General features: G+C 38.9%; 1 protein-coding gene across 34 annotated transcripts in view; it reads right to left on the bottom strand.

Annotated features, from left to right (window-relative positions):
• ZMIZ1 (zinc finger MIZ-type containing 1) overlaps positions 1 to 21,168 on the bottom strand; it is a 480,632-nt gene that overhangs the window by 61,420 nt on the left and 398,044 nt on the right. For 33 of the 34 annotated variants that reach the window (XM_043551273.1, XM_043551283.1, XM_043551284.1 and 30 more), the window contains one exon: positions 3,609 to 3,753. In XM_043551273.1, the coding sequence (XP_043407208.1) occupies positions 3,609 to 3,753 (145 nt within the window). Of the gene's footprint in view, positions 1 to 3,608; positions 3,754 to 13,818; positions 13,824 to 21,168 lie in introns of those variants that run through there. The other variant, XM_043551291.1, reaches the window with a different exon arrangement.

Below are 21,168 nucleotides of genomic sequence, written 5' to 3'. Positions count from 1 at the left end.
TCCCTAGCTCTACAAACTAGCCCCTCTGGGTCCCAATAAGAGTGTGTTACTATGCAGACTTCCCATCTGATTTCATCTTGGATGATGAAAAGAGGACAGTAGTTTATTTAAAGTCCAAACAGCAGCAGTCCAACTATTATTTTTAGAATCAAAGGGGTTTTCTAGTAAGAAATTTGTTTTCATCAAGCTAATGTAATTAAGTATTTGATCCAAATCATTTCATAAGCTAAATTAGAAAAGAAGCAGTTGAGCCACAGATATCACTAAAATCAGTCATATTAGAATAAGGGGTATTACTTTTAGTAAATGATGTGTAGCTTCCATATTTTTTCCATTAATGAAACAGAAATATACCAAAACAAAACAAAAGAAAAACACAGAAACCCAAACCTCAAAATACAGAGCCAAACACACTAGCATAAAGTGGAGTCAACTCCAGGTACTCTCGCAAAACAGATCATAGTCTGACCCAAAGTTCAGAATGTATTGTTTAGATCTTACCACGGTGTAAGGACATGAAGAATTTAAATGGCAATTTGACTTAGTGTACAGTGTTATAATGGTTTAATATAAAAGTTTCCTACATTTTGGTTGTAAACTGAGCAGCTGTAGAAATTATTTTTGGTTTGTGATGTTAAAAATAAATAAAAACAGAAATATAAGGGATGCAGTTCCAATGTCTGATGTTGCCTACATGAATTCTCCTAATCTCTCATTGACCTGAAGTAATGCCACTGCTCTTCCCCCAGCTAGCTGGGAACTAGAGGTTTCAAATCCTGCATGCTTTAGTCTCTTCTCAGACAATCCTTGGGGCTCACTTTTCCACTCAAATGTGATAACTGTTTTATGAATTTCTCCTGACTGATGACATTAGAGTGCAGTGAAGGTTCTCATTTCCCTGATTAACCCCATAAATATTACCATCTTGATGCAACATCCAATCTACTCTAATCTATACAGATATTTCTAATGTAACCATCACCATGGAACCTAAAAGAAAAAAACCTTCAATAAAATGTTTGCAGGCCAGAGAAAACGCAGTGTTCTTTAAATATTCCATGGGAAAAAATCTGATGAGTGATGCACAGCAGTGTTGTTTTAATTAATGTCAGTACAGTTTGCCTCCTTAGGGTGGGGCTTAAGGCTTGATGTCTCAGGGGGCCAATTACACACTGCTTTGCTAAACCTGAACTCAAGTTGGGAAATAGAAAAGTCACATCACCACGTACTGGGTAGTTAGCAATACTGAAAATTTAGCTTATTTAGTATGTGCTGGTGTCTCTAGTTCCAATCGGTGAATGAACCAATCTAGCTATTCTTCGTTACAGAATCATAAAAGTGGAGGACTGGAATGGACCTCAATAGGTGATCTAGTCCAGCCCCCAGCACTCAAGGCAGGACTATGTAACAACTAGACCATTCCCAAGAGGTGTTTGTCTAACCTGTTTTTAAAAACCCCCAATGATGGAGATTCCACAATCTGCTAGGAAATTTTTTCCTGTGCTTAACTACCGTGATAAAAATTTAAACCCATTGCTTTTTGTCCTATCCTCAGACGTTAAGGAGAACAACTTTTTACCCTCCTCCTTGTGGCAACCTTTTATGTACTTGAAAACTGTTACGTCCTCCCTCAGTCTTCTCTTCTCCAGACTAAACAAACCCAAGTTTTTCAATCTTCCCTCATAGGTTATGTTTTCTACACCTTTAATCATTGTTGTTGCTCTCTTCTGGACTTTCTCCAATTTGTCCACATCTTTCCTGAAATGTGGCCCAGAACTGGACACAATACTCCAGTTGAGGCCTTTTCAGTGTGGAGTAGAGCTGAATTACTTCTTGTGTCTTGCTTACAACACTCCTGCTGATAAATCACAGTATGATGTTTGCCTTTTTTGCAACAGAGTTAAACTGCTGACTCATATTTAGCTTGTGATCCACTATGACTTCCAGATCCCTTTCCACAGTACTCCCTCCTAGGCAGTCATTTCCCATTTTGTATGTGTGCAATTGATTGTTCCTTCTTAAGTGTAGCACTTTGCATATGTCCTGATTGAAGTTAATCCTATTTACTTCAGACCATTTCTTCAATTTGTCCCGATCATTTTGAATTTTAATCCTATTCTCGAAACTACTTGCAACCCCTCCCAGCTTGGTATCATCCACAAACTTTGTAAGAGTACTTTCTCTGCTATTATCGAAGTCATTTATGAAGATATTGAACAGAACTGGACCCAGGACTGATCCCTGCGGGAACCCACTCAATATGCCCTTCCAGGTTGACCGTGAACCACTGATAACTACTCTCTGGGAATGGTTTTACAACCAGTTAGGCACCCACCTTATAGTAGCTTCTTCTAGGTTGCATTTTCCTAGTTTGTTTATGAGAAGGTCATGCAAGACAGTATCAAAAGCCTTACTAAAGTCAAGATATACCACATCTACCGCTTTCCCCCATCCACAAGGCTTGTTACCCTGTCAAAGAAAGCTGTTAGCTTGGTTTGACATGATTTGTTCTTGACAAATCCATGTTGACTGCTACTTATCATCTTGCTTGCTTGCTTATTTGCTCCATTATCTTTCCGGGGACTGAAGGTAAGCTGACTGGTCTGTAATTCCCTGGGTTGTCCTTATTCCCCTTTATATAGATTGGCACTATATTTTCCCTCTTACAGTCCCCTGGAATCTCTCTACCCTTCCAAGAATTTTCAGAGATAATTGCTAATGGCTCAGATATCTCCCGAGTCAACTCCTTGAGTAATCTAGGATTTTATCAGGCCCTAGCAACTCAAAGACAGCTAACTTGTCTAAATAATTTTTAGCTTGCTCTTTCCCTGTTTTAGACTCAGATGTGACTTCATTTTCCCTAGTGTTCACTATGTTAGACGTCTGATCTCGATTAACCTTTTTGGTTAAAACTGAAACGGCAAGAAAAACGGAACGGCATTTGGCACTTCCGCAATTTCCATATTTTATATTATTGTCTTTCCCCGCTCATTGAGTAATGGGCCTACCTTGTCCTTGGTCTTCCTCCTGCTTCTAACGTATTTGTAGAATGTTTTCTTACCCTTTGTTACTCTTTATGTCTCTAGCTAGTTTAATCTCGTTTGGTGCCTTGCCCTTTCTAATTTTATCCCTGTTCTTTTGTTCTTCATAATCTGACCTAGTTTCCACTTTTTGTAGAACTCTTCTTTGAGTTTCAGATAATTGAAGCTCTCCTGGTTAAGCCATACTTCCTATTTTTCCTATGCAGTGGGAGAGTTTGCTTTTGTGTCCTTAATAATATCTCTTTGAAAAACTGCCAACTCTCTCAAACCGTTTTTCCGCTTCGACTTGCTTCCCATGGGATCTTTCCTACCAACTCCCTGAATTTGGCCAAGTCTGCCTTCTTGAAATCCATTATCTTTATTCTGCTATCTTCCTTCCTACCAGTTGTTAGAATCATGAACTCTACCATCACATTATCACTTTCACGCAAGCTGCCTTCCACTTGCAAATTCTCAACTAGTTCCTCCCAATTTGTCATGGCAATAAGCATTTCAGTTAAAAGATTTCTCACTGTCATGAATTTGTATATGCATCTACTCTCGTAATAGCAGGCTTGTGTGACTCACCTATGAGAGAGCGTGGGTTTCATGGAGCTCATAGAGTTCATGGGGGGTTGCATGGGTAGCTTCCCGGGAGGATCGTTTTGCCGGCTTTTCTGGTGACGAAGCAGCAAGAGCCGTCCCAACTCCTCACACCACGACGAAAGCAGCGCTGTGCAAACAGAACAAAATGAAGGTGTACAACTCAATGAACAGTGTAGCTGTGTTGAGATAAAGGATATTTTAACCACATTAGTCACTAACTGAATGGACACACCCCAGTTCTGAAAATTTTCCCCATGAGCCACTACCATCATATGAAGAATATGTTGTTACACTAAAAGGGGGAAAACTATGGGAAGAAACAGGGACGAGATCATTGGAAGATAAGAAGAGAGGGGAGCAAGAGAAATCAAGATCTCTTTCTAGTCTCCAAAATCCCCTTCCATCGCTAATGTTAATAGGCAGCGGATGATAGTTTTAGTTCTGCTAGTTATTCTAGTTTGGATTTAGTTTATTAGAGATACTCGTCACAATCAGCATTTCTTAATTTAGCCAGTCTTATATATTATTTATTGTGATGGCTGTTCTTTGCCTTCTTGCATAACTAAAATAGTATCATTCCGTACAATTGACAATATTGCAATTCCTTTGTATTAAATTTTATTGCAGAAGACGCAGATTACAAAAGAAAAATCAGGTGTTGGATTTAATTTGCAACATTATATTACCTACCCCAACTGTGAATGAGCTTACAAAACAGAATGGCCAAGATATTCAAACTTTGGTGCTTAAAGTTAGACACCTGGATCCATATTTGGGGCCTAATCCAGCAAAACACCTAAACACATGCCAAACTTTAAGTATGTAAATATTCCTTTGGTCAATGGGACTACTCATATATTCACACATCAGCACATGCTTACACACTTGGATAAATTGGAGGCACCTAAATAAGTGGCCTGATTTTCAGAGGCACTAAACATCTGCAACTGCCACAGAAATAATGGGACAGGTCATTTAAAAGGGACCTCACCTTTTTCCATTATACACTCAAAAGTGGTGTAATTGATAATTATCGGAACCATTTCAAAGGATGTATTTGGAAAGTTACACTGTGAAAAGTGTAAGATTACCAGATTTTGACAGGAACACAGAAAAATATGTCTCTATATAAAAACACTAGAAATGAAAAAAAAAAAAAAAAATCAACTGGCCATACCAGAGAAATATTTAATAAAACCAATACTATTAAAGAAAAGTAAACACACATCAGGGTATTGAGGATGTAGTAATTTCTTTGTATTTACCACATACAAGGTCAATAATGGTACTTCGGGAGGTGCTTTAGAGTCCTTCTGTGACAAGAAGGGGATGCTGCTTCTTTATTATAACTAAATATGGTTACTCTGAAATTGTTAGCATCACATCTAGCCTATAGAAAGCATTCTCACTGAGCTCCGTGCCAAAATGTTCTAGCAATGAGTGTCATTCTAAGCTGCTTCTCTATTAGCCAAGGAATCTGTCAACAAGCATTTGATCAAATTATACTCACCTTTTATCCCTGGCATGTCATTACTTATGTGCCAGTGACAAAGGGTCTTCCCCCCACCCCTTTTTCATGCTGCCTGAAGATAAAAATCACTGCCTAACATAGTTTCCTCATGCACACTATGGCTACTTGAGTTCTGAGAAAAATGAACAAAGTGTTCTGCCGAGCTGTAAATGCAGCCATGTCAGAATAATAGCGGATGCTGAGCACTTCCACAGCTGATTGTAATTACTATGGTGTCGAATGGAAACCGTCCATCTTAAATGTGGCTTTGATGTGAGAAGGAAGCTGTTCCTAGTGCACACATATAAGCGCTTGACAAATAAAGATAAAAAGCAGCCTCCTAATGGATTTGAGGACATGAATTTGCAAACAAAAGCCAGTACCTGCTTTGAAAAAAACAGAGTTAACTCCTGGCCAAATAATTTGCAATGGAAATGAGATAACATCGCATTGAGTAGGGAGGGAAGGTAAGATATTAATGAGTTATTATTATTATTACTAATATCAAATGCACACATTTGTAAAGGTGAAATGTAAATGTCAGATAATGGCCAGGCTTTTGAGATAAGGGAGACAGTTACATGCTACAAATTATCAGGAAATGACTCACATTTTTGGAAAGTAAGAATTGGAAGGTATAAAACATAACAAATGTACTCATCCCCATCTCACTGCTCATTATTGAGAGGTTTAACCTTTCCTCTCCTGGGACATTTCCCAGTCATGTACCATGTATAATAATTATTTGTGTTCGTGCACTGAATGAAAACATACCGGTTCAGAACTGTCTCTAAAAATGTCAAATCACCGTTATCTCCATCAAAGCGAGGGAGACAAAACACCCTGGGTATGCCTACACTGCAATGTAAGCCCTGGGTAATTGGAACTTGAGGTAGCCGATCCTGGATTTGTTAACCTAGGACTTGAGCATCTACATTCATTTGTAACCCTAGATTAGGAACTGCAGAACCCTTGGGTCCCAGCCTGAGGATCTACATTGCATTAGGCAGGCCTGAGTCCAACCACCTGTATCCCAGACTCCCAAGCACTCTCCCAAAATGTGGTCACTCTAGCCTTGTGTTTGTGATGCAGTGTGGGAAAACTTTACTGTCCAGAGGACAAAGAAAGTCGGCTGGTGGGGTTCTTTTGGTGGACTCCCAGATCATGAGTCCAATGGGGTTGTGTCTTCACAGCAAAGCAATTGGTCTTGAACTCTGGGTCCCGGTTTGACTCAGGTTCGGACCCTCCAACACAGTGGGATCCTTGGACCTGGGGTCCGAGCCCGGGGTTAGTGCAATTTTTGTGTAGACTGAAGAGGGCTTAGGCTTCAGCCTGAGTTCAAATCCTGGGCTTACATTGCAGTGTAGACATACCCTCAGCGATTTTACCATTGTCTGTCTCAAATGTTGCAACTTCCCCCCACCCCCCTCTTATACTGGTTTGCACTTAGTATGGTGAGATGAAATGCGCCATACAAGCATCTGGTACAGCTGGATTCTGAAGAACATTAACTTCCTGTGACTATTCAAGTAAGATGAAAATGAATTTACAGATTACACTATTCATCTTTAGTGTACGTAGTTTCAGCTTTTTGTGCTGACAGTATTAGGCACATCTCAACTCATTTAAACTCAAAGCAAGAGAAATTCAGCATCACTATAATGAACAGATAAAGAAGCAAGCACAAAGGACAGCTACAGATGGTGTCAACAGTCAGTCTCTCCCTCTCAGAGAACAGCCAAGCAGCTGCTTTTTCTCTCCCCCCGCTCTCTAACCCCTCCTCCTTGTAATACAGGAACACAGATTTTGCAGATGGACCATCCACACTACCTCTCACAGCCTCTTTCTGCTGCAGTTTAATGATTGATTTAAATTGTGTTCCTATGCTGCATTGCTACAATGCCCCTTGAATATAATAATGTAGCTTGCTTGTTAAAATAAAAAGTCAATGTTTGCAAGGGTAGAATAGGAATTCTTTATACCTCCACATCCCCACCCCCAACCCAAATATAAAGAATATTCTGGTTAAAATACTAAAATTGACATTTCCCCCCAATACTCAGTCACACAGGCTTTGCCAGCTCATACCAAAGCAGCATATACAGGCAACCAAATGACGGTTTTAGTGTATTCCCCATTTCTTTTGCTTAAAGGGACAGTCTCACGGTTGATTGGCACAATATTTTACCTACTTCTCTTTTGTAAAACCTGTATAATTCTTCATGTGATTATTTTATTTTAAGGATTTCAGTATTTTTATTAAAACAAATTAATGCTAGCTTGCTAAATTGGATGACAGGAGCAACCCAACACCAAACCCCACAGCAACAGGCCTGTATGTTTGTGAAATGGAAAAAAATGGAATCAGTTTTAAAAAAAAGGGAGCGGTTTCATTTACAAGCAGCCAAGGAGTTGTTGAAAAAGTGAGAAAAATATATCTGAAAGTTAGGAAAGGTACTTTCAAGAGTGTCAGCTCCTGCCATCTAGCCCTATTGTCTTACTTTCATTCTTCCAGGGGGGACTTACAAATATAGTGCCACATGATGCCTTCACATGTGCATACCTGAAGACAGAGTTTGACCCATATCTCCTCAATATTAAAATCACGTCCTATTACATCCATTTAATAGCCTTTTGCATATTTAAGATCCATTATTGCCAAACCCTCATATTTAAATGAGTTAAGCCTCAAAAAATCATGAAGAATGTTTTAAAAACATTATATATATATATATATATATATATATATATATATATATATATATATATATATATGACACACATGTGGTGTTCTTTTAATCTTTTAATTTCCTTCTGACTTTTAAGAGACACTTGAATAACATCTCTCTGCAGTCATGTGGGCTACAAACTTACAAAAACACTGAGATTTTTGTACAATCACTTGAGTCTAGAATCTGGGGCTTTAAAGAAAAACACTCGATATCTCAAGAGTTGTGATAAAAAAATCTTGAGCGTTGGCAACATCCCTTAATGTTGTTCCTATCTTCTTAGGCCCCCTTTATACTGATACATTGCCCACACAGTGCAATATTGTTTCCACCAAACATACTCCGGTGTATTTGATCAAAGTATTGCATAATTATAAGTGATCAATCATTGTCTTGAAATTAAAAAACATGTTTTTCAAAAGTATTTTAATAAAATATTGATAACTATGATCTTAGAAAGTGCTATGCAAGTTCATGTGGACCCAGGATGTAGCACAGTCATTGCAAGTGCCTATATATCCGCTGACATGACCAAAAAAAGACAGTCACGTTCCTGACCGGTCACTAGGTGGTGCAGGAGAAATGGGAAAAGGAAGCAGCCTGTTTGGAAAGAACAGAGAAATTATTTGAGGAATGACAGAACAGGAAGGGCTCATGGGTAAAATGTATGCTTCCGCATCAGTGCTCAAAGGTTGAAAGACTAGTACAATTTAATTAGTAAAACGAGTTTAGTGGTCCTGACTCAGCCCAGAGCGATCACCTGTTACACAGACAAGGGATGCTCCGGACTGAAGAACACATCACTATCTGCTCTCAGGGCAGCCTTGGCTTAGGTCATTAACACAGAACAGATAAACAATACTTTTGGCTAATTAAAGATCCATAGTCTCCAGAAAAGCCAGACTCTTAAGAATGTAAAAGTAATTAATCCAAGATGGGGAATCCATGGATGAAATCCAGAATGCATATTCGGTTTTTAACACCTTGCTGCAAATGATCCAACTGTACTTCACATCATTCAAAACCACAAAACAAAATGATGATGCATTTCAAAATACATAATCATGGTACTGAATAATGGATTCTGCCCATTATAACCCTTTTATTGGGGAGAGATGTTGAGGGAGAAAAGAAGAGATCCTAAACAATAAATGCTATCCGATAGATTCACTAATGCATTTCATTAGCTTTATACATACAACCATCAATAGCTACAATCCTGGAACTGATTTAACTCGATGTATTGCAAAGTGCTGTAGTAAGCATCTACAATGAATGAATGAGCCAGTGGACTCCCTGGAAAGCAAAATACAGAGAAGCACTGTGCTAATCTATTTACCTATTATGATACCCTAGTATTAGTTACAGCTTATCACCTCAGTAAATCACCTCCTCTTGTTAGGGAACATGCTTAAAGGTGCAGCAAACTGTTATTTATAGGCAGAAACTATATTTACAGCTACAAAGGCAGGTGAGGAAGGGACAAGACAACTGCTCAGTAATTTCAATGCCTTCTGCTTCCCAGGAGACTGCTGTAGGAGCACAATAGGATTACTGTTTTCTTGCTGCAGTTAAGCTGCAGCAGATAGTTCAACAGGCAGCTTGGCAGACTCATATTTCTTACTCAATGAAAATTGAGTGCAATGAACATTGTGAAGAAATATCTGTTGAGCACCATCCCCCAGTTTGTTTCGTTTTTTAATCTCAACAAGAAATGCAGTAAGGTGCTTGGGCTTTTGTGGCAGATGCAAGAAAATCCAACGTCTTTCACAGATCTACACCAATAAATCACACATGTAGCTTTTAAAGGGAAATTCACATTTTCTGTATGCAGAATTTTTTAGACCTTTTAGGTGGTGTTGTATCTTCTGCTATACAAGCAGAGTCTGCAACACTCCTTTTGACAAATCATCCTGGCAGATAATTTGTGGCACTGGGGGAGAAAGAATACTGTGCTGGCTATTTATTTATTTCATTTTTCTCCTCACAAGGGACAAATAGGATGCAGAAGATACAGTCACATCTCTGTCTATATGAATGCTAGATAGATTTCAAATCAATATTTAACTGTCACATACCAAACATAGATTAAAGTCTGATGATCATCTTCAGTCATGATTTTGGAATACAGCAAAATTGAGTGTTCTCTCTCTTACTTAAAAGGGTGGCAGGGTTTGGGGAGCTGGAGAAGGGAGGGGCAAGTGTGTGGCCCAAACTACTCAATTCACTGATTAAAGACCTATTCTTCCAGCTCACCATTATGGTCTGGAAATCACTTTCACTCACTTAACAAACCTGGCTAGGTTCAAATCAGTGACCCAAAGATGAGAAGCCGTGTTTCCCATTATCAGTCCTCTATGCTAGCCAAGTACCACAAAAGCATCTTCTGAGAAGCATTTTTGTTTATGCTAGTAAGTATTAGGAAAGGTGTTTGATGCTTATTGTCTAGCATATGGGAAATCTATGCTCTGTCACATTACTATACACAGCTATTCAAAACAAAGATTTTGCATTTGTGCAAAGTTTAAGTTTGAATTCCTTGTTGTCTTCTGTTTTTTTCAGAATAATAATTTTACTTGAAATCTATAACATTTCAGTTATAGAATAAACAGCGCCCTACAAAGATCAGTAAACTAAGACACCCAACAAACAATTGGTGACTAAATTTTAAAGATGGAGAAACTACAGCATAGACAAGAGAGGGGAATTCCTCAAGGTCACATTGTTAGTGGCAGAATCAAGAGGAGAACCCAGGAGTCCAGATGCCTAGGAGACCACACTCCCTCCTCTCAGTGGAAGGAAAAACCACACCAACCACATCAAGGTTAATTTTCTAACCCCATATTTTCATACAACAACCACAGAACATCTGTACATGCTTTCAAAAAGGGAAAAAAATATGAAAACAATGCAGCCAAAATTTATGGCACAAATGTATTTCCTAACTTAACATCATGCTGCCAGATTCCCGAGGAAGACCCAAAAGCTATTTTTGGAACTTTTGCTCTGAGGTTTTGCTTAAGGCTCAGCTTAACTTGAATTTTACACTTTTACCTTCTGTGTAAAAAAAAAAAAGTTTTATTATTAGATAGCTACAGAAAATATTATTTTTGAGCAGAGAAGAAGGATAAGATCATTTGGTCCCAGACGATTTTACTGAAATTGTTAAAAAAATCAGTCTTGAAATCTGTCGGGTGTGGAGCTGTTTTTTTGTGACATGGACACCTGACTACTTGAACTGAGACATCCACCCAGTTCACTGTGGACACCTGATTTGACCATCACATCCCAGTTTCCCCTTGTCTTTCATATGCAAATAACTGCAGAAGACTATTTAGCCTACAAGAGATTTGAAGTTAATCATAATCCTAATGATGCAAAGTAGCTAGAATGATGCAGAACATGTGTAAGGGATATATAGAACAGATATGCCTTGATTGATTAATAACTACTGATTCCTTCTGGCCCTTAAAAATTAGAAAAGCTATTCACTTCTGTTTATTCCTAAAATACGATCCACCTACAAAGAGAAGAAAATGGCATGCATCACATGAGACACTTTGTCGAAGGACCACAGATAAACCAAAGTCAGGAGTTCTCCCCAAGAATAGAAACTAAAATGGCTAAATGAGAGTATCATTAATCACCTAGGCAGGAATCTCAGAATTTGCATATGGATAAAAGCTCTTTCTCTCTCCCAATCTAGCTAAAAAGAACTCCAAGTCTTTCACCCCAAATTAGAATCTGCACATTTGTTTCCCTTGTGAGTCAGATCTACATCCTTCTACATGTGGGAAATGTCTACTGTAAGTCCTAAATAAGGTGAACTGCTTATGTACTTGTCTTAATATAAGAATGGCCATGCTGGGTCAGACCAATGGTCTATATAGTTCAGTATCTGGTCTTCGGCAGTGGCCAATGCCAGTGCTTCATCTCCTGTCGTCCAGTCCCAGCATCTGGCAGGCAGAGGTTTAGGGACACCCAGAGTCCCTAGGGTTAGGGTTAGGGTTTAGGGTTGCACCCCTGACCATATTGGCTAATAGCCAATGATGGACCTATCCCCCATGAACTTCTCTCATTCTTTTTTGAACCCAGTTTAGTTTTGGCCTTCACAATACCCTCTGGCAACAAGCCTTCCAAATATAGAAGATTAGAAGGATTGTGTTGGTTATCACTGTAAATAATTGCACTGTAGAAGTAATAGGAATTGTCTGGCACTGGCACAAGGAAAAAGAAATGTTAAAAGATATAAATTAAGGTATAAACTTTGGGATATTAAGATTAATTGCTTAAAAGGAGGGATCCCAACTGATAGTAGCGGCTAATAATGAAATAGAATCCTTGAAATGGATCAGACTTTAAAAGCCTCCGATAAGAAAAGGATTGAAAAAATCTGTTAGACACAATCACTATCTACTGGATAATAATGGAAGCTGCAAAGCAACTGAAAACTCTAAAATCTGAGAGAAGCAGTACTTGTGGAACCTTAGAGACTAACAAATTTATAAGAGCATAAGCTTTCGTGAGCTACAGCTCCCTTCATTAAAACCTGAGCACTCTTTTGGCATGTTTCCAGTAGCAATGGGGGTGGGGTGGGTAGGTGATGGGAGTCCCTCCTACAAGACCTGAAACCAGGTTATATAAACTGAAGTCACCATGTGCTCAAGAGCGTTGACTGCGAACAATGCCTGTGGGAAAGGTCCCTTCCCCCATCCCAGAGTGAACAGGACAAGAAGTGGCGAGATTTCATTTCAAAGACTATACTCGCTCCTCTCCTTTTTTATATAAATAACTAAACATTATCTTGCTGAGTCTACATTCTCTAGTGATACCTCAAGTAACCATATTTTAGATTTAAACTCCTTTATAAGTCCAAGCAAACTGGCCTAAGAAAAACTGAAAACAATAACTTTAAGCAATTTGTTTTAGTATTCTAAACTTGTCCCTTTGGGATTCATCTAGTCAAAGAGACACAACCACATGCTTCAAAGCTCCTTAAAGACAGGTATACCCATGGAAGTGTGATAAATGTGTTAGGTTTCACAGTAGCAGCCGTGTTAGTCTGTATTCGCAAAAAGAAAAGGAGTACTTGTGGCACCTTAGAGACTAACCAATTTATTTGGGCATAAGCTTTCGTGAGCTACAGCTCACTTCATCGGATGCATCCGATGAAGTGAGCTCTAGCTCACGAAAGCTTATGCCCAAATAAATTGGTTAGTCTCTAAGGTGCCACAAGTACTCCTTTTCTTTTTATAAATGTGTTAGGTACTAAAGAACTGGGAACTCATGATCATATATACATATAATAAGAAATCTTGGTAATTTGCATTGTTTCTTGATATAACTGCTGAGCCTCAACTCCAGTCTGTGATAATGGCTCTCAAAACTGAATTGTGCGTGTAGTACACACAGTTGGTTGCATTTACTTTTGAGTGGTGAACTGGTGATTGTATATTAATGTGGTTCTGGGTGAATTAATAAATTGTTGATTGGTTAAGAATAAACAAGTGTCCTGATTTAAGAAATACTGTTCAAGTTAGAAGTTGACCTGAAAAAACCCAAGCATTAAAACTATTAAGGCTAACCACTCCCTAGACTCAATAAAGAAGTGTCATCCTATTGGATTCGATTATATATTGCCAAACCGAGTTTGCTAGATTTCATCTATAAAATCTAAATGACATCTTGGCAAATTCATAAATTGACCCCCTTTTCATGCTTACACATGCATTCATCGTGTTTATCTACTGCAATTCAACAACTTCTGTGTTTCACCTCAGAGGTGGCTGCATTATACTTCTGGGGTATTGAAAATGGAATACATGATTTGTTATATATTCCAAAGCTTATTTTTCACAAATATGGCAAAGAAAATAAAGGTATTATTTTCTATTTAGGCTTAAGCTTTCAAACCTGGGACCTAAAAGAAGGAACCAAAAACCTAAATACACACCAACTGATTTTCACAGATACTCAGTGAGCACACACAAGCCTGAGTGAAATCATTGGGAGCTACACATACTCAGAACTTTGGAATATCAGACAGTTATTATTTGGGAGCCTAACTTTAGATAGCCTGATTTGGAAAAAGCTGGTCTTTGTCTTCAGTGGAACACTTATTTTTTCCCCCCAGGTTACAACAGGTTGTATGGGGAAATGGAAGAGAAGAGAAAAGAATGATCATTTAAGGATGAGGTGAGTACATTTTGTTATGCACATCCAGAGAAGAAGCCAGCGACAATCACAGCCCATTCTAATTTTTTACAATACCCTTTATTTCCTGCCTTTACAAATAAAAAGGTGGGGAAGGCTATTCTGCAATCATCTGATAGTTGGAACATTTACAAAACGAGTCATCGATCTGAATTCTTGTGGAGGGCATCTGGCCCTGTATCGCTGCAGAAGAACACTATAATTTCAGCCCTGAACAGTGCTAAAAGATAATGCCATCACTACCCCTACCATCTATAAATAACAGCTGCACTGGATTCAGCAGGGTCACGTGGAAAAGCTGACTAAGGATACATGTATGTGTGTGGGAGCACACATTTGGAAACCAAGCTTTAGTGTTCCAAATTTAGCTCTGGTCCCTTCACTCCCTCTGGTCTGCAGAGAAGTACTGTTATTTATTTATTTTCCAATCCAGCTCTGCCCTAGGAAGCTGCTGAGTAGGATATTAACAGGGTATTGTGTAAAATCATATCATGTGCTGCTGTGCACAAGACCGCTCAGAAAGGCAGACAAGAACCAATTCCTGAGGCAGCTCTGTTAACCCTCCCTCCCCTCTAATTGACACAGTATCTCAACCACTGAAAAGGCAAATCGGCCTGAGAGACGCAGATGAAGGAAAGGGGTGGGTGGCATAAAAGAGCAAGCATGCACAAGACAGCGCAGAATGGATGCCACACAGTAAAACAGTTTTGCAGTCTTGCACTGAACTGCAGAGTGTCTCCCCCCTCCCTCCTGTGAATATTTCAGAAGCAGGATTAGGACAACACAGAAATGAATAAAATCTGAATGAGTCAAGAAATTAGATCTTAAGACCAATTTTATCTGGCAAAACTGGTTGTAGAAATGCAGAAGAACCAAATGATTTTATCTGCTTTGACTGCTTAAGTAATTCTACGGTATTAGTAACAAAGATAGATAGGAAACCATTTCAAACAAGTTATACATGACTCCTCAGGGTTTCTCTTCGAAAATGTTTGGAATAGAAGTTGACATGGTCAATGCAGAATGAAAAAGATGTTTTGTTTATCTATCTGTAATAACCCCAAGTCATTAACAGGGAATAGATTTTGATATTTGGAAGAAAATTCGGGGCAGGGGGGGACAACAACAAAATAGGATGTTCCCAAGGCTTCAGTTCTGTTATTTCTACAGAGCTGTTGTTGTGTGTGGAACTGTGGGATTTTTTGTTTTTGTTTTTAACATAAACACGGACAATCTTTCTGATATCTTATTCTGCAGGAAATCAACAGCTCACATCACCACTGATCATTCTCTCGGACTAGAAACTAAATATGTGAGACAATTCAATGGCATCTGGAGAAAGGGAAACAGAGGGGATATCAGAACACCAAGTATTACTACATGACAATTTGGAGGATGCTATCCAAGAACATAAGATGATGAATAACAGTTCCAGTTTCTTCTTGATCAGCACAATTCTGGATTTGATCCTGCTCCTAGTAAAGTCAGTGGAAGTTCTGCAATTGACTTCAAGGGTAGCATGACCAAGCCTTCTGTTACCTCTGTATAATGCCGACAGTTCTGATCCTTCTATGGGGACATACAGTCAGACGTCATGTTGCAAAAGGCATTTCTATTCTTCAAATCAGAGAAAACTGTAATCTGCTGGTCTGACATTTTAAAACTTTAGTGACAAGATCATATAGCTTATGGAAAAAATGACTGAAATGGGGATGGGAAAAGAAGAGAAGAGAGAGCAGAAGGTAAGAGCTCTGTAGAAGTGGAGAAATACAGATTTTCACCAGTGTTTGGAGATAGCACTCCAGTGAAGTTATCAACTGTCTTTGGACTGTTGTGCGCATACATGGCCCTTTGCAAATACAAAAGACTTGGTCCCTATTCTGTTGAACTTGAAACAAACACAATACGTGGGATAATAATTCAAAACATGATGGCTTGGACAAGGAATTCTCAAGGAGTCTAATGTAGGAAAGTTTCCTGGGGCAGTGTGTAGGGGCGGGGGGTTATAAAAGGATTGAAAGGGAAGAGGGCTTTGGAGACAGGAAGTGGAAAACTCTTCCAAGGGTAACAGCTTTGAAAGGAGTGAAACAGGAGAAAGAAATGAAGAAAGCCCTAAAGAGCAGAGAGGAAAATAGGGAATGAGAGTAGCAGGAAAGTAAAGGCACTGGTAAAGGTGAATGAAGGATGTGTAACTAAGCCTGTTAAAGTAAAAAGAAATTAAAAGATTTCCCCCAGTTTTGGGTTTGCATTTTGTTTTGACAACCAGCTAGAGAGGGCAGGGACAGGTGTTCCTACATGTTAGAGTGGGCTCTGCCTCAGGAGACCTAGACACCATTTGACCTTCCCCTCTTCACTGTTTAAAGACAGAGCTGATTAGGCTCAGTTGAGATGTCCTGTTCTGAGCCATTCACCTAAGCTGATAAGTTTCCTTACTCATGGAATAGAGGCCAGTAGTAAATATTAAATCTGCCAAAATGCAGCCATTGAGATAATAAAGGCACGAACCCCATTCTGTTCTCATCTTTTACAACTAAACACACCTATACCATGAACCTGAAGTTTGGAGCTCCCAAATGTCTGGAATAATGCCCAGAAGCTGGATACTGCAGCCATTTGCAAAAGAAAGCAGGAGAAACCACTTCAAATATCTTGTGATTGACCTGGGGAAAGTGTTGCACAATAGAATTACTCCTGCTCTTATTCCAGATGATTGTTCATTTTCAAAATAGCAAAGAATAAACTATACACAGGGAATCTAGCCAAGCTCCCATATTGGTGTAGTCCCACTAAAAGAGAAGAGCAGGGTTGATGCCTAGATTCTTCTTGATAAGAACTATACACAGGGAATCTAGCCAAGCTCCCATATTGGTGTAGTCCCACTAAAAGAGAAGAGCAGGGTTGATGCCTAGATTCTTCTTGATAAGGATATCAGGAACATGGAATCTGCACATGTACAAGCATCTACTACATGTGGGTGGAATGGGATCAATGCAGAATACTGGCTCAAGTTCAAGTACCTGCCATCCAAAGTCTAAAAATTAAAATGAGAAAAGCTGCTATTATGGTATGGTCACTGTGGTTCAAGTGTTGCAATGGCCAGAAGACTAGTATCAAAATTACCTTCCTGCACAACATACCTTCTCTCCCTGAGTCTTCTGGGTCATATCCGCTCATGCGACTGACAAAAGCCTTGCAGGGTCAAAACCATTATGGAAGAACAAGATACATGTTGTGCTCTCTCCTGCATTATCAACAAAATTATCAACTATGTTATAGCTGCAAAATCTGTATTGCTAGAAATGATAGAAGCAGCAGAAGGAACATCTCCATTTCAGGTTCCGGTGTGACTTTGCAGGACTGGACAGCTGGGAAAAAATAACTTCTGACTTGTAAACGAGGGACAATTGATGTGGAAGATACTGAGGACAATAAGGTGCCTATCTAACTCCTTTTTAAGATGATCAACACTTCAGCAAGGCAGGGACAGTGTCCACTTCTACTTTTGCACATCACTCATCGTAGTGGGACCAGAATCGTAACGGAGGCTCCTGGTATTATCATCATAAAAATATTAAATATCAATAATAATGTGGAATATTTTCAAACTAGGAAAAATATCAGGATTAAGAGGGCCATATTCAATTCTGCTAATACTCAGCATTTCTTTTATTGTTTTGTAATATTTACACTGCAGCAGCATCCCAAAATAGGTACTTTCCAAACAGAGGAATGCGCAGTACCTCTGTCAAACATCATGTAGTACAACAGAAATACATGTACATAAAAGCACTTTTCATCTTTAAGTCACCTGATGAACACTCGCAAAGCTGCACCTAACCTGTGAAACGTGCAGCACCCTAATTTTACAAAGGGAGAAACTGAGACAGCGAGGTTATCCCTTAGGAAAATGGCCAAATGGATGTGCTGTAGGGACTAGTTAATTTCATGGCGGGGTCTGGTGAGAACCCCATAGTGGACACAGCACCAGGGAGAAACAGCAGCCTGTGGCTGCTGGGTGGTGGTTCTGGGGCAGGACTCCTGCCTACAGTCTGTTTGGTCACATTTCTGCTATTGTATTTCTCCTATTGGTCACATTTCTTCTATTGTATTTCGGTCTCCCTTATTGGGTAAGAGTGGACATGAGGAGTACAAGGGAGACATAGAGCTTGGCCATACATATAGGGGAGGACTCTTCAAATTTGGAAAGAAGGGAGGGAACTGTGCTGGAGGATGAATATGCTTCAAACTCAGTATCTCAGTGTCAGTTCCTGAGGACAAGCATACTTGACCATAGCATCCTAAAAGGCAAGGACATTGCTTAAATCAGCAACAGAGCTGGAATAAAGACTCAAACTCCTTTCAGGTCTGTGCTGAGCTCACTAAACCATACAAAATTGTTTTTAATGTCTTACACTATCACTGGGAGAGATCCTCAGCTGGTTGAAATGGGCGTAGCTCCATCAACTTCAATGCCATTCCATTTGACTTCAGTAGAGCAATCCAGCTGAGAATCTGGACCCTCTGTTTCTTTGGGGCACTTTAAAATATATGAACTAATAATTATATGGGATAAAAGAGAAAGATACAAGAGAAACTGAACCCTGCATGTCACAATGAGTTCTGCAAAGACAGATGGAAGAGTCACAAATGTAATATTTCTATTTCATAAAGGAATAATTGTAAAAATGTTCCTAGCGTGATGAGCACACCAATGAAGACTTGTAAAGAAGTAAAGGCTGGAACACTAATCTTTCTTAATGGGTGGGATTCCAGGAATACCCTGAAATTAACGGAGGTTAGTGCATGTTCTTGGTATAATGTATAGATTTAGTTATACATTTTGATCAGCACCAATAAAGATCAAAGGCTATTCTGGTTTTAGTTCTAGAAAGTAAGTCAGGTACATTAAAAAAAAGGAGTAGAGGCTGAGGAACAGGATCTAGCAATCAACAATATAAAATGAAGTAGGCTAGTTCACTGAAATATACATGAAAGGCAGCACCTCAAGAGGCCTGGACTTAAAGCTTTCAGAAAGTACAGAATAAGCTCATGCTATTAAAGTCTGGAATAAACTAATATAGAAAAGTAGGATATGTTTAAGGAAGCATTAGAATGGCAGTAGTGTAAATTCATCCAGGTAAAATCTAGGAATCAAAAAGGATAGCAGGACGCAACATGGCTAAGCCAAGATAAACCGTATGTAAGATAAAAGGAATGCATAGAAAAGGTACAAAGGACTTGGTATAAGGGAAGACTGGAAGAATTATATGGTCTACAGCCCATAAAACTGAAGATGACATGATGAAATAAACTTAACATTCTGAATAAGAGAACATCTTAACTAACTAAATGGTTCCTCAAGAACAAACAATAGATGAATAGTGATTTTTTTTTTTTTAAAGAGGACTAAGATGAGGAAGAAACTGAAGATATGAAAAATAGTCACTAAGCAAGAACAGTGACTCTCTTTATAAATGGAGAACACTTGCCTAAGTCAAGGGTAAGATGTTTAGGCAAGGAGATGAGAAACTATTATAACAAGGGATGATAGAGCAATTAACAAACAAAGCTGGAAGTTTTTAAAACTGATAAAACAATGTTTATAGCACTGACGTTGCACACAGCAGTCTGCAAGACATGACATCACTACTAGAGAAATCTTTGCTCATATGGGAAGCTATAGTGAATCAGCCAATTGGTTCAATAAGCCCAGTTTTCTTCATCGATAAGTGACCAAACTTGATGCTTTAGAGGAAGGAGAAAATATTTCCAAGACGTTTACTTATTCAGTTGTGTTTTCCAGGAATTCCCAACTCCCGCGGTGCACCGTTGAAGCCCAGACACATGAGCTTTGACTACAATTTTCTATGCCCACAGAACTAGAAATATAACTGGTCACAAAATCATGCTCAGGTAAGTTAAACCTAAATTCTGAATAGAGTCTTGAAATATATTAAAAATTCCTTTTTAAGTGGGTCATGCAGCAGTTGCTTCTAGAATTATTTTATCAGTGAATGAATTTTATCAATGTAATTGTGTTCCTGTTTGACAGTGTACTGGAATCTTTTTGATCTACTAGAGTTTATATATTCCATCCAGGCAAAAACCAGATAAATAAAAAGTGCTACGATAACTACAAAAATGCACAAGTGATCTATCAGATAATCAGAAATGAGTGGTGAAAAGAAATCACTATAAGTAAGTGAAAGGACTACATTAGAAATCTGCTTAGCTCTTTGGAGCAGGGAACGTGTCTGCATGTGTTTGCATGCTTAGCACAATGGGGATGCTCAGCTGGTATTGTTTAGCATGAAGACTAAACAAATAATAAGCAATAGTGGTAAATGTTATAATCTCAGGAAAGCAGTGTATTTGTGATGGCATTTGTTATACTAGAGATATTACGGTGATAAGGAAGGAGTGTGGATCCTTAATGTGCTATCAGCTAAAAAACGAGGTGATCTTGCATAAATCATGAGAGTTCACAATGCAGTCTACATTGCTACAGAAAACTTGTAAAATCCAAAGGTGCCCTGAATGAGCTCACAAACTGCACAATGGGAACCCAGCAATTTTGGCATGGCATGCTGAATAGTGTCTGAAGCCTTATATAAGTCGATATTTAACTCTTAATATCACAAAAAGGTGAAAAATTAAAATCAAAAGCAAGTCAAAAGTGGCAAGGGGCACAAGACACAAGCCACAAACAGTTTAAGCAGGAAGGAGCCGACAAGAACGCATCAGGTGCATCAGTTCTGAGAGCCAGTCCCATTCTTCTACGTGAAACCATGTGGCCGCTGGCTACACAAGTTTGGCATTTGACTGCAGTTAACTTAGTGTCCCGAGTCGAAACAAGCCATGCTGTATATTTAAATAAGTTGTTTTGCTGTTGGCAACAAAAGGAGAATACATATCAAAGTTTCAAAAGAACATTTATTAATTGGGAGGCAAAGAAAGTAATGAGAAACAATCTAGTCAGCTACAGGAGAACTTTAGATAATTATGTCATCTAGCCCAGATGGTACATGCAATTGGAGAAGGTAGATAGATAGATATCTGCGAACTATATGCCAAAAGAGAAAACAGGTCA

This window comes from Chelonia mydas, chromosome 7 (assembly GCF_015237465.2).
Source record: "Chelonia mydas isolate rCheMyd1 chromosome 7, rCheMyd1.pri.v2, whole genome shotgun sequence".
In the NCBI taxonomy this organism is placed as follows: domain Eukaryota; kingdom Metazoa; phylum Chordata; order Testudines; family Cheloniidae; genus Chelonia; species Chelonia mydas.
Note: the sequence above shows the minus strand (reverse complement) of the source record. Positions and strands in the feature narration are given on the sequence as shown.